At 51.1% G+C, this 13079-nt stretch overlaps 1 protein-coding gene across 7 annotated transcripts in view; it reads right to left on the bottom strand.

The window, feature by feature from the left end:
• SFXN5 (sideroflexin 5) overlaps positions 1-13079 on the bottom strand; it is a 116865-nt gene that overhangs the window by 50539 nt on the left and 53247 nt on the right. For all 7 annotated transcript variants that reach the window (XM_058683710.1, XM_058683708.1, XM_058683707.1 and 4 more), the window contains 3 exons: positions 4728-4781; positions 3665-3721; positions 2225-2290 (listed from right to left, as the gene is read on the bottom strand). In XM_058683710.1, the coding sequence (XP_058539693.1) occupies positions 2225-2290; positions 3665-3721; positions 4728-4781 (177 nt within the window). The remainder of the gene's footprint in view (positions 1-2224; positions 2291-3664; positions 3722-4727; positions 4782-13079) is intronic.

The raw sequence follows: 13079 nt of genomic DNA, 5'->3' as shown, positions 1-13079 counted from the left end.
TTTGTGATTTACACACACAAAAGAAAAGCAAGCAAGCTGCAGATTTTCCAAGTCAGAAACTCCGCTCCATCTGCCGGAGTTAGACCCTCACTGTGTGAAGACGTCAGGCAGAGGGACGCTGCCACGGCTAAGACTCGTGGATCTAGGCGGAGAGGGGCCTCCTGAGGCCGGCAATCAATCAGCAACCTAATTAACAATTATTTATGGAGCAGTGCTCACTCCCCCTCCATGGGGGAGAAGACACAGGGCCTGTCCCTGGTTATCTTGTAAGCCAGTAGAACAATGACAGGACAGGACACCGGGTGTAACTGAGTGACTGTGTGGGAAGGCCAGAAGTTTCTAGGCCTTGGGGCTGTGGGAAGAGTTTGGGCTGGCATGGTCAGGAAAAGCCTCTTTGAGGGCTCTGGAAGGGAGCTGGGATGTCCCAAGCACAGGCGCAACCCCTGGGGGCTGTGACAGCCCAGTGTGAGGCCTCCGGTCCCTGAGGGTAAGATCCTGGCTCTGAGAGCCTGGAGGGCCCCCAGTCCCCAGGAACAGCAGCTTGGGCATCAGAGGCCCGACCCCACAATCTGGGCTAGCTCAGATCCTAGGAAATGGGAGGGATGGAATGCCCAAAGGGCCCTTGGGTGGGACAGTGAGGCCTGGGGATGCTGAGAGCCTGGAGCCCCAAGCCTATAGGAGGAGGACATCCCACCAGGATAGGGCTCAAGCCCTTCCCAGTCAGGGCTGCTCAGTGGTTTCCTCCCCTCAGCTCCACCCCACTCCACCCTTAAATCTCAAAGAAGGAAGATGGGATTTTCAAGCTGCTAAACTGGGCAGAGCCATCAGCTCCTCTTGTCATGAAGAGCAAGGAGGAGGTGACAGAGTCCCTTTCCTTCTCTCACAAGAGCCATCACCTTTGCCAGGAGCCCCCCAGAATCAGAGCCTGCCAGTTTGTATGGCCCCAAATGAAGTCTCTGCTGGGTTGGGGACCCCACCAGGGTGGGGTTTGCAGTCTCTCGGCGAGCCATCTGAATAGATTAGGCAATGTCTGGCTCCTGGCTTGGGGTAAGGCAACGAGTCGGGGAGGGAGCTCAATCTTGGTATGAAGTGGGGATCACTCCCCAACAGGTCATTTGGAGAGGACGTGGTCCACACGGGAGCAGAGTAAAAGAAGCCATCTCAGAACAATCCCAAATCCCTACTTTCCCAGAGCAGTGGAATGAATGATGGTGTAGGGTACAGTGGGTTAGTACATAGTTGTGAACAATTATTACACTTAACGACATGGGAAAGATAAGGAAAGTGGGTTTTGCAAAGAGATTATTATATGTGAATTCTTTCATTATACGTGAATTTTCGAATTTGCATTTTGTAAGTTTTTTCTCACCAATTGCATGTATTTATTGTGTGATGAATAAAATAACAAAAGTTGTGAAGTGACTTTCACCCTCTGGAGTCAGCTATAGGAGACCACCCAGCCAGGATCTAGAGAGTAAGATGGGGGCACAAGGGTGGGCTCAAGGGTGGGACCAGTGTAGCCAAGGTCCTGGGAACTTGAGCTTCCACTGTGGCTCTGGCCCAGGCCCCTGCTGTGTCACCTGCCTTCAGCCCTCATCTGGGATCCAGCCTTACACTCACACAGCCAGTTTACAAACCTCCCCTACTTAATAGCTGCTCTATTCTCAAAGTCCTGAGGAATTCAAATGAAACTATTCCTGTCTTGTGGAGGGCCTCCAGGATGCACTGGACATGTAACCACATGACCAAGGCCACAGAGAAGGACAATAGTGCCCTGGGAGCTCGGGCAGAGAGCAAAGGGGAGCCAGCCTTTGGGCCAGCCTTACAGCTGTTCCTGAGCCCCTTGCTTCCTGCATCAGCCACATTACTGAGAGTGAGCTCCTCTGACGAGGGTCCTGGGGCAAGGGGCCCTACTAGGGACAGACGTCCTGTCCTCAGCTGGAATGTACAGCCCTTTGCATCACTCATGGGCACCGCCTCACCTCCCCGCCGGCTTTCCAAAATCTCGAGCACTCTGTGTTAAAGTTTGTGTCTCTCTAGTAAAGTGTCACCAGAATCTACTCTCTTGTCTGCCGAGGAAGCCTGCCCTGGTGGCCCACCCACACAAACCTCTGTCTCCCACATCCTTGCCTGGCCCTGACCTCAGACAGGTCTGGCCAGAGCTGCAGGGGAGAGGGGCAGATGCAGAGCAGTGGGACAGAGAAGTGGGGAGAGAGTTACTCACAGCAATGGAGACGGCGCTGATGACAGCTCCCAGGTAGCCCTGGATGAACTTGGATGCAGGAGAAGGCTGGAAGGCAGAGACAGATTTCTAGGCCCACTGGGTGCCCAAAGCTGCCATACTCCACCCTTGCAAACAGCCCCAGCCAGCAAGAGACAGTCCTGCCCACCAACAGGTGAGAAGGAAAAGATCCCTCTGGAAGCCAAAGGGAGCCAGGCTTCCCTCAGCACAGCTCCATACAGGAAATACAGGGCAGGAACGTCCAGAGAGATGCCAAAGGGGCCCACTGCACTTTTGCCCTGTTCTAGAGAGCTCAGGGGCAGACACTGCTGGCTGGAGGTAGACAACAGCAAGGGCCAACGTGGGTCATGTACGTCTGGGGCAAGCATATCCAGTGGAGGGAGGATGCATGCTGGAAGTGGGCTGAGGGCAGCTGGAGGGCTGTCTAGGTGAAAATGGCAGCGGCCCGGCTGGCTGTGCCTGGCTGGCTCTCCCGGCCTTAACCCATGAGGCCACCGGGCTTCCATGCCAATAGGCGAGGGGTGCTCAATGTTTCTAAGGAAAAATGTAACCCAAGTTGCAACATATAAAATTAAGAAAGAGCTGAGGAACTTGCCTTTAACTATGCTCTGTTATTTTGGAGATGTTTGGTTCAAGGCACGTGAGAGCCATCCAAGCAGGGATGTACACGTGTGGATCACACACGTGAGATGTGGACTGAAGGTTTGGACGGGGGAGGGGAGCGTCCTCAGAGTTTCAGGCCCCAAAGTTCCTACCACCAAGGCCCAGCCACTAACCCTACCCCATCACCCCCCTAGGTTAGAGGACGCCCTCAGCCTCTCCTCCCCAAACTGACAGGCCCCCCAAGGGGACCTAGACTCCTCCTCCCCTCTTACTGCCTTTGGACAGAAGTGCAGGAAATACAGCGTTACCAGTGAAGCTGGGGCCCAGCCCCTTCCTGGACAAGAGAAGGGTGACAGGCCTCCACCCTGAGCTTGTCCCAGGAGCGCAGGGGACTTTGGGGAGGAGGTGACAGGCCCCTCAGACCCCTCACCCCTCAGGAGCAGCCCTTCAGCTTTACAGCCCACAGTCTAGGGGCACCAAGGCAGCTTCCAGGCAAGCTTGGAGGAAGCTTTAGGGGAATTCAGTCCCCATGTGGCTGTTGCCATCCTAATCCAAGATCTGGGGATAAGAGTTGCCCAAGGAGGATTCCGCCAACGGAGCTCATCTCTCTCACTGCTTCAGGCACATTCCCATTTCATGGGCCTTCTTCACTTCATGTTGAACAGCCCCTCCCCAGTGGGGCCCTTCCTGAAGGGCTGGCCATTTCAATAAGGTGCTTGGAGAAGCACAATGCTCAACTCAGAGGAAGCAGCCCCCGAAGGTGGCACACCACCCTGGAGGGAGGTTGAGGGTCACCCGAGCCTGTTCTGAGCGGCTCACCTTGGTAGCGTTCCGGTTTGCATAGTTGACACAAGCGTTGTGGCTCTGGTTCAGCCACTGGAAAGCAAGTGGGGGAGAGGAGAAGTCAGGGGAGGCGTGGAAGCCAGGCCTGGACCCCGGTGGGGCCACAGCCTCCAAAAAGACAATGGGATGCTGTGTCCAGTGGGTGGTTCTGTCCATCCCACAAGTTAGCATGACTGACTGTTCCAGTTTGCTTGGGATGGCGCCAGCATCAGCGCTGAAAACCTGGGACACCCCTCAGTTGCTGCCAAACCAGGACACCGGTCCTGCCCATGCCGGCAGTTCATCCCCATCCAGAGACTGTCACCTCTCCCGGAACCGTGGCGTTCACTGCCCCAAACGGGCCTCACTGCCTCTGACACATTAATCCTTATTATATTCCTTACTGAGCCGAAAGCGGACGTGTAACCCCTGGAATTACTGACAGCCGTGAACCTCTTTCAAAAGTATCCCAGCCCGGTGTCTTGCGCCACCGGCCGTGCCCTGATGTGGGCACCGTTAGGAGTTTTATTCAGGGAAGACTCTGACATTTTTTCCTGAAGACAGACAGGTTTTCTTCCTGCCCAGCTCTCTGTGCATAGACACACATACACAGAGCTTCAGCTGTTTTAAGGGAGCCATAGCCCAGGCTCTAAGAGTGGACACCAGGGTCTATGATATTCCCCTACCCACCTTGCTACCTTGGGGTTGGCGGTGGGTTCACCTTCCCCACAGATCTCAGTGAGGCTTACACCAAAATGCTGCCGAGGGCCTCGAGGTCACAGGCCTCTGGACAAGCAGCCAAGGAGCAGCGGGTGGCCACAAATAAGCCATCCTCCCCTCGTGCAAAAATTAGTCACATAAAATGGTCTAGGCATGGGCCACTGGGACCTGCTCAGCAGCATCTGAAGTTCCGGGGTTCTCCCAGTGGCTTCTGGGTCAGGGCGGGGGAAATGGGGTGGCTTTTCCCCAGGGGCCTGGATGGGAGACACTGGGGTGGGGAATCATAACCAGCATTTATGGGGCCCCCTTTCATAGGCCCTCTGTTGCCAGGGACTGTTACCTGCCAGAAGACAGTGGATGCCAGTGTCTGGTTGGGCAAGAGAAGACCAACTACCTATGAGAGAAAAAGAGAGGAAAGACTGAATAAAGCAAAAGGACCATCCTACACTTTTGCAAGGAAAAATGACACAGGCATGAGCAAAAGTCAAGCTGGATCTGTACAAACCGAGGTGGCTGATGTGTACATACAAACTGCTGCCCATGTGAGATGGCACACGAAGGAAGTGGATCAGGTTGCAGAATTATATTACAGCACAATCCCACTCTTGTTAAAGAAAAGACATCACATCGCACATAGAACCATATACACAAACATAAGCATATATGTATCTTCATGAACAAATCTATAGCCCCACAAGTAGATGTCTCTGGAGGTCACGTTATACAGTACTTTCTTGCATTCTTCTTGAATATTCCTATATTCTTTTAAGCATTGGGCATGTATTATTTCCATAACTGACGGCAGGGGGACAATAAAAACAAGCAAACAGAAGGAACATCTTTCCTTCCACTCAGCTAACCCAGCTCTCTTTCACACCCTCATCATCCAATAGGATTTTTGTGCAGATTAAAATATGATGAGAAAAATCGTTTCAAGGGCCTTAAGCACTTTATAAATACAAACGGGGGGGGAATTTAGATCTTTTATCTCTGAGCCTCCATGAAGAAAATCTACACCATGTTTAAGCTACTGAAGGAAACATAGATGTCTAATAAATACTTGTCAAATGAGTGAATGAATCAATGAATGAACAAATACACATATGGCTGAGTACCGCTACATGGGTCTGGATTCATTATTCCCAAAGCCCAAATGTCACCTAAGAGCTAGGCTTGCTGACTTTGTTTTTTTGGTTTAAGTCAACATTAATGGTCTCATCTTGACAAGTGGCCAAACTTTGGACTTCAGGGATCCATGTGTCTCTTTCAAGTTTACCTTTTGAGAGCCTGTGAGCAAAATAACATCTACCAAGTACCAATGCATATGGGAAAAATGTGCACAACCATCCACATATTGACTTATTTATTATTCCTGTAGATAAAATGGCTCTTTGGCAAGAATTTCTGTAAGGAGCAAGTATAAACATCCAATACTATGCAGTAAATCAAATTCTAGACATCCTCAGCAGCATTTGTAAATCATGTTTTAAACATTAAAATGTTTTAAGACAGCAAACACACACACACATTTATATTTATTGGCCCACATCAGTTTGAATAAAATTATATAATGTAAAGGCATTCCATAGCTCCAATGAGGAATTATGAGATTTTTCTCCCCAGAATGAGATCCCAGTTTGATTTTTCTCTGCAGCAACAGCTTAGGGCACTGGAGTGAGAATCAGGAGAGCTTGGAGCTCAACCTCAGCCCCGTGCCTCTGTGATCTCCAGCCGACAGTGTCTCCAGCAGAGGACAGGCTCCTTTGGGGCTCTGGCTTTCTTACCTATAGAGTGAAGGGGTTGAGCTTGGAGGTCCTACCTTGGTTTAAAGTTCTACTCTTGAGTTCCAAGTAGTAGGTATGAAGTCAAGTGAGATAGTCCCATTGCCTGTAAAGGGAATCACCCCTCCCCAGCCTGGCTGAGAAAAATCCCTGGGGACCCTAGTCAGCCTCTAGCCAGGAGCCAGAGAGCTTCCACGGAGAGGAAGCTGAGCCTAGAGAGGCCTGAAATTGGGAACAAACAATGTGATCCAGTGAGTGTGTGTGTGTGTGTGTGTGTGTGTGTGTGTGTGTACACACGTGCATGCCTGACTGCCTCCCAAAGCCAGAAGAAGAAGTAAAAGCTGTTATTCACTGTTGAGAACTCAGCATATCATCCCCCCTAATCTGTTGGTTTACATAACAAGTGTGTGTTATGGGCCACGTTGCCTTCCCTTCCTCAGTCTCCCTTACACTCCCTGAACTGAGCTTGGGCCATCAGGAGCATCATAAGGTACAGCACCTTGGGACTCATTGTATTTACCAGACACCTATTGTCCAGGACACTCACTGCTCATTACATCACAGAATCTCCTTTATGAATCCTCCTGGGGGAAATTTTTCTGGCCTTGGGGTCAGAAATTTATACTTCTGAGCATCTGGTCTGCATCTGTCTTGTAGACGTTGAGCATTTAACTGTGTCTCTCTCTGCAATGACTGTCAAGAACCTCAGGCCAGATCTCCACGGCTCATATTTGTCAAGTGTACAAACCATCACTGCATGTATTTTGTGCCCAAACTTCACTCCTGGCTTCTTCCCATTCCTAAACTTTTGTCTCACTTTCGCCTTCACTTGTCTTTTCTGGTGGCAGGCATTGTCTTTGTGTGACATCAAGTCTTTTCCAGAACAAACCACAGCCCTGAACGAAACTGAAATAGTACCCAGGCCTATGTAACACACACACACACACACACACACACACACACACACACACACACACACAGCTTGTAACCTGTGAGCTTGTAACCTTATTAGCCAAACCCGACCAGCCTCCTGTCCCAACCTCCTGCTGTAACATGGGCCTGATATTCATGCTGGGCACCTCTGACCCCTCATGCTTTCTTAAAGAAATTGAATGATTGATCGATTTTGCTAGGAATTTCCCCTATGTCACTTACCATGATTCTTATTAGTATGCTGGGGCGCAGACAAAATAGAGATTGCTTTCTATATTTTGCAAATGGGGAAACTGAGGCTTAGAGAACTTCAGTGATTTGCCCAAGGCTTCACAGCAAACTAGAGAGAACGTCAGAAAGGTCTCCTCACTCTTGGCTTGAGGGCTCCAACTCTCTGATTTTAGGGGTTCCTTTTCCAGCTCATTCGCCTGAGCACAAAGGAAGAGTCACACTCCATGCCCATTTTCAAATACCTTCTATGCACCATGTTCCGTGGTGCTCCCAATGGAGCAAACAGGAAGAGAGGAATATATGGCACCTAACCACAGTAAGCACAAAGACCAAACAGGAAAATGTATGAGAATATCCTTTATAACATCTGGACATGAAAATGACCAGATGGTTTAATCAGGTACTCGGTCATGTCAAGCCGGTAACTTCTAACATCCGAACAGGACCTAAAGAAGGGAGAGGTCAGCATGCTGTGGCTATCTGCCGAAGTAGGCGGTAGGATGGAGCTGAGCCGTGCGCGCGTGTGCGTGCGTGGGGCAGGGGACACGTGTGCACACTCACAGGAGCAGAACAGCCGAGAGACTGGTCTCATTAGAAGAGGCAGAAAAATCAGCAGACCTGGGGAGGGTGAGGTTAGAAGGCAGTGGAAACCCATGCTGTATTGGCCAAACGGACCCACGGGAACCATCTGAGGCTGAGGCAAAGGGAATAGCGATCCCACTTCCCAGGTCCTACAGTCAGGCTGGTGGGGCCGGGAGCACATGGGTGCCAGCCCCATTCCCTATTAGGCAACACGCAGCGCCATCTGCACAGTCCCAGGAGCAAGAGCAGATATTTTATAACTTCCTTTTTTCTTTTTAAGTCTAAATTAAAAATAAATGTTCCTTCAGTTCTCAGATGTATATCTCTGGTGCAACCTGCCCACATTCCCCCACGCTGCCCTTTCCAGAACATGGCAGGAGAAAGGAGGAAAGAGATGGATAGAGAGAGGGAGCCAGTCCACCCGGCTTCAATGCCAGTGGATTGCACCTCTTCCAAGAGGGAAGCGCTTCAGGCGTGGCCGCGCAGACGGGTGGAGAGAGCCCAGAAAGCGGCTGGTACCAGGGAAAGTGGAAGGAGAGCCAGCAGCCAGAATTTCCAGCCCAGCCTCCACCCTATCTTGCTGCAGGACCTTGGCCAAATCGCACATCCAGTCTTTGCTCCCATTTATAGTTCATAACACGGCTGGGGTCCCCTCCACAGCTCCCGCCCCCTGGCAGCTGTCTTCTTCTCACATCTGTCTACTTTTGCTGCTCCCCTTCGCTTCAAGTGGCCGGCCAGAGGCCCCGGTGATTAACATGCAGGCTCTGGTCATACGAAGAGCTGGACTCACATCCTGGCTCTGGTATTTACCAGCTGCGTGACCACACACAAGTTACTTGAGCCCTTGTGCCTCCATTTTTTTTTTTTTCCTGTTAAATGAGCACCATGCTGGCACCTCTCTGGATGGCCATGAGAAGAAGCAACGCATGGAAAGAATTCGGCCCAGGGTTTAGTGGGCAGCAAGTGCTCACTAGGTATAAGGTGTCCGTATCATTCCTCTCCTCCTGTCTCATCCTTTTCTAGTTTTTGCCGGTCTCTCCTTTCTCTGAACTCCACAGGCTGCATGACACAATCGAGCTTCATCTTGCCCCCATCTTGTCCTTGAACACAAGCCTCATCCCTCAATAGTGAGCTCCTGAAGGTAGAATCAGGGTTTTTCTCTCTGATGTCCCCCAAAGCACTCAGCACAAAGCTGGGTCCACACTACACACTGGAAGAACATTACTAATTCATTATTAAGAACATGAATTCTTGGGGCGCCTGGGTGGCTCAGTCGGTTAAGCGTCCGACTTCAGCTCAGGTCACGATCTCGCGGTCCGTGAGTTCGAGCCCCGCGTCGGGCTCTAGGCTGATGGCTCGGAGCCTGGAGCCTGCTTCCGATTCTGTGTCTCCCTCTCTCTCTGCCCCTCCCCCATTCATGCTCTGTCTCTCTCTGTCTCAAAAATAAATAAAACGTTTAAAAAAAATTAAAAAAAAAAAAAAGAACATGAATTCTTGGCCAGGCAAAAGATCTATGATGGACTGTGACCATGACCACCATCACCCATTTCCTCCTTACTCCTTGTATTAAAACCCTGCATTGCATGAGGGCACGCTCTTGGAGAGAGGGGCAGATTAGTTTTAGGTCCCGATTCTTCACTCCTCCCTGCATCCATGCCCTTGACACAGGAAGAATATATTTCCATGCTCTTGGCATGGCTTGGCTTGGACATATATGTCTTGCTGTGGCCAAAAGCATGTGGGAGGAAGTGGCAGTGTGCCAGTTCGGAGCCCAGGCCTCAGAGGCCTCATCAAAGGAGGATGAGAGACGTTTGAAGCAAAGTACAGTCTGCGTTGGCTGACTCCCGGTTGACCCCAGACCTGCAATGGCACGTAGTACCGCCTCAGTCAAGCACAGTCGAACGCAGCTAGACCCCAGGTAACCACAGACCTCTAAGAACAAATTCTTATGGTCGCCACAGAAATTCTGTGGATGTTTGCCACACAGCATGGAGGTAGCAATAGCTGTTTAAATACAGGGATTGCCACATAGGAAGGCTGCAGATGATGTCCTTTCTGATTCAGAATTCCGTACCATTACTAATGCCCTTGAATTATGCCTTCACTAGTGAGATTGGTTCCTGAGCAGCCGGCTTATCACTCCACCTGGTGACCAATAGCTCAACTCTGGGGCTGCCTGGCCAGCCAGGAAGACGGGGGGTTTGTGCCTGAGGCTCATCTCAGGACAGAATCCGGAATGGGGCCAATGGCACCCAGATGGCAACTGGCTCACACCTTTACTCCAGGCTTCCTCCTTCAGAGTATTCTAACCTCTGCAGAGAGATAAGGTCTCAATGTGGGAGAGGGGCACCCCCAAATATCCTGATCTGCTTGGCCAGAGGTGGGACGCGAATGGCTGAAGATGAAGACAGGAGAGCAAGGCCGCTGGTCACAATGTCCTACGATGCTCAGAAAGAGAGAACTGAGCAGCCCTCACTCCTTCAGGCTGCTGCCATGCAAAACAGAGTCGAGCAGTAGGAGAAAGATGTTTTATAAGTACAGAAAATCCAGGGGCACCCGGGTGGCTCAGGAAGTTAAGCATCCGACTCTTGGTTTCAGCTCAGGTCATGATCTCATGAGTTCAAGCCCTCTATCAGGCTCTGCGCTGACAGTGCAGAACCTGCTTGGGATTCTCTCTCTCTCCCTCTCTCTGTCCCTCCTCGCCTTCCTCTCTCTCTCTCTCTCCCTCTCTCTCTCTCTCTCTCTCCCTCTCAAAATAAATAAATAAATTTAAAAGAAAAAAGCACAGAAAATCCAGAGAGGAAGCACAGTGTGTGTCAAAACAATGAGGTGGTGAAACTCAAGTCAGGGGATAAGTACAGGGTACAGCACTGTCCCTGTCATCTCCACCCCTTCTCTACTCGGCTAATCCCTCCTCATCCTCCAGGTTTCAGCCTAGTTGTCACTTCCTTCAGGAAGCTTTCCCTGACCCTCAAGAGGAGTTAGGTCCCCTGTCATTCGCTCCCTCAGCACCCTGCCTGCCTTCTTGGCAGTATTGGTTCTCCGTGGTAAGAATCTGTCTGCTTAAAGTCTATCTTCCTCAAGAACTTCCAGAGGCTTCCGACGACATTCGGAACCATCGACATTCACTGCTCACATACCTGGGAGTCCTCACTGGCAAAGCGACAGTCCTCTGGCATTGTACCTGTGTCCTCCATACTGACTCACTCAATTCCAAAATGTCCCTTTTCATTTTTGAAAGACCCACCACAGGCCCCAGTACTCAACAATTTGCCTGTTTTTTCCTTCTACTTTGTCTCCATCTTCTGATTTATGTGGCTAACGATCTGAAAAGTAACACTTCAGTGCATGAGGGGTGCTATTTAAAGGATCCCAACCAGTTAAAGAGAATATCGTGTATCCAATGAATGTTTGTCCCTGACTGGTCAATTCCAGCTTAACTGAGTAACACCTCTGGTGCGAACCAGGCCAAACTGACTGCTGTCGGGTTACAACGGAGGTAGGCCAGGGAGAAATTGTGATTGGCATTTAAATGTGTGAAAAAGCAGAGTCTGGGATGAGGAGGGTTGGGAGACACCGCAAAGGCTCTGGGACACAGCCAAATCCTCACGTGAAATGAACCCTCTGTGGTCTACCCCTCCTCCCCCTGGAGGTGAAGTGACCCACACCTGCACCTTCTGAGGCTTTTAAGTCCGTGTATGCACATGCAGTGCAGGGTTCAGAGCATAGAATCCAAGCTCTGAATGTCCCAAGACAGAGATCTGGTTTGGATGTAACCCAAGGCCACTGGACTCACTGACCGGATGCTCCCGGTCTGCCCCCCTCAGTCTCCCACCTGGATACGGGAGATTGGAGCCTTGAGTTTTGAGGGTTTGAGAATGACAGGGGGAGGGGAGAGGAGGACAGCAGCATCACGGGGAGTGCAGAGGTGAGGAGGGAGACACAAATGGCCCCTGAGAGAAGCTCGGGCCCGCAAGAGAAAGCTGGCATCTGCGACATTATGGTAGCCAAGGGTGCAGGGTGCAGGCTGGCAGGTGGGAAAACGCAGAGAGAATAGGACAGGGTTCGGAACACTGGCCCTGCCTCTCCCCAGCCGCACGTGCATGGAAAGGACAGTGCTGCACACCTCTTAGTGGAAACCTGGGAACAGAACTGCCACTTCTAAGCAACCACGGTTGGCGGGGTTCTTCTGGGAAGGTACCCAAGGAAGAGGTAGCATGAACTGCACTAGCCTGGGGAACAGCCTTGGTGCCCTGGCTTAGCCACCATGCTTATGTATAAATTGGGATCTCTTTGCCACACACCAAAGGGGGAAAAGTTCCCATCTTCAAATGTTAAGCTTAAAATAAGACGTTACACGGGTGCCAGTGGATCTGTGAAATCTGCTGACTAAACTGGCACCAGCCTCTGGGAGAAAACCAGCTCGCTTCTCCTGAGCTCTGGAGAGCGAGCAGGGTGGGGGCGGGGTTACTCTCAGGCAAGGCGGGAACAACACGGGGGTCAGGGCTGGGGATGCTCACCTAGGCAGGAAGCGTGGATGCTGCTTCCAGAAGCATCTCAGTTGAGGCATCTGCCAGCCTTAATCACCCCTTCCCTTCATAACTCAGGGACCCGGTTCCTAGCACATTTGCCAGCACCCCATTTCTATTTTGGTAAGCATTTTAGTGGCTTCTGCATGTATATATTTCTTACGCATTCTATCACACCAGGGGCTTCCCTAAGGTGTGGACTGGAACCTTCACTCCCCTTCAGACCAGGCATTTGCTGAGATGTTCAGTGCTACCAGGTGATGGTGGGGGCCTTAGGGAAGCTGATGTGGCTAGAGGGAGCCAGGCTCTGGTAGAAGGCCGGAACGGCCATGGTGCCCCTTCCATACAAGGCAAGGCAGTGGCCCAGGAGGGAATGAGAAAGTGAGCCCTCTGAATTCTTAGCCACGTTAAAGTGCCAGGATAGAAGGCTACAGGTGTGCCTCATCCAGTGGCTCTTTTCAGGACCTGGTCTCTGGGCCAGCTATTCTGAATCCTGGAATATGAATATTTGGGACTAGGAAGTGGGGACTGGGTGAGCATTGCCACTTTGGCTCTGGCTGCCACTGAGGCCTACTGGGAGATGTCCCAGCTCTCGCTGCCCATTCACCTCAATCAAGTGTTCATACAGATCTCAGA

This window comes from Neofelis nebulosa, chromosome 9 (assembly GCF_028018385.1).
Source record: "Neofelis nebulosa isolate mNeoNeb1 chromosome 9, mNeoNeb1.pri, whole genome shotgun sequence".
Taxonomy (NCBI): domain Eukaryota; kingdom Metazoa; phylum Chordata; class Mammalia; order Carnivora; family Felidae; genus Neofelis; species Neofelis nebulosa.
This window is presented reverse-complemented; position numbering and strand designations above follow the sequence as displayed.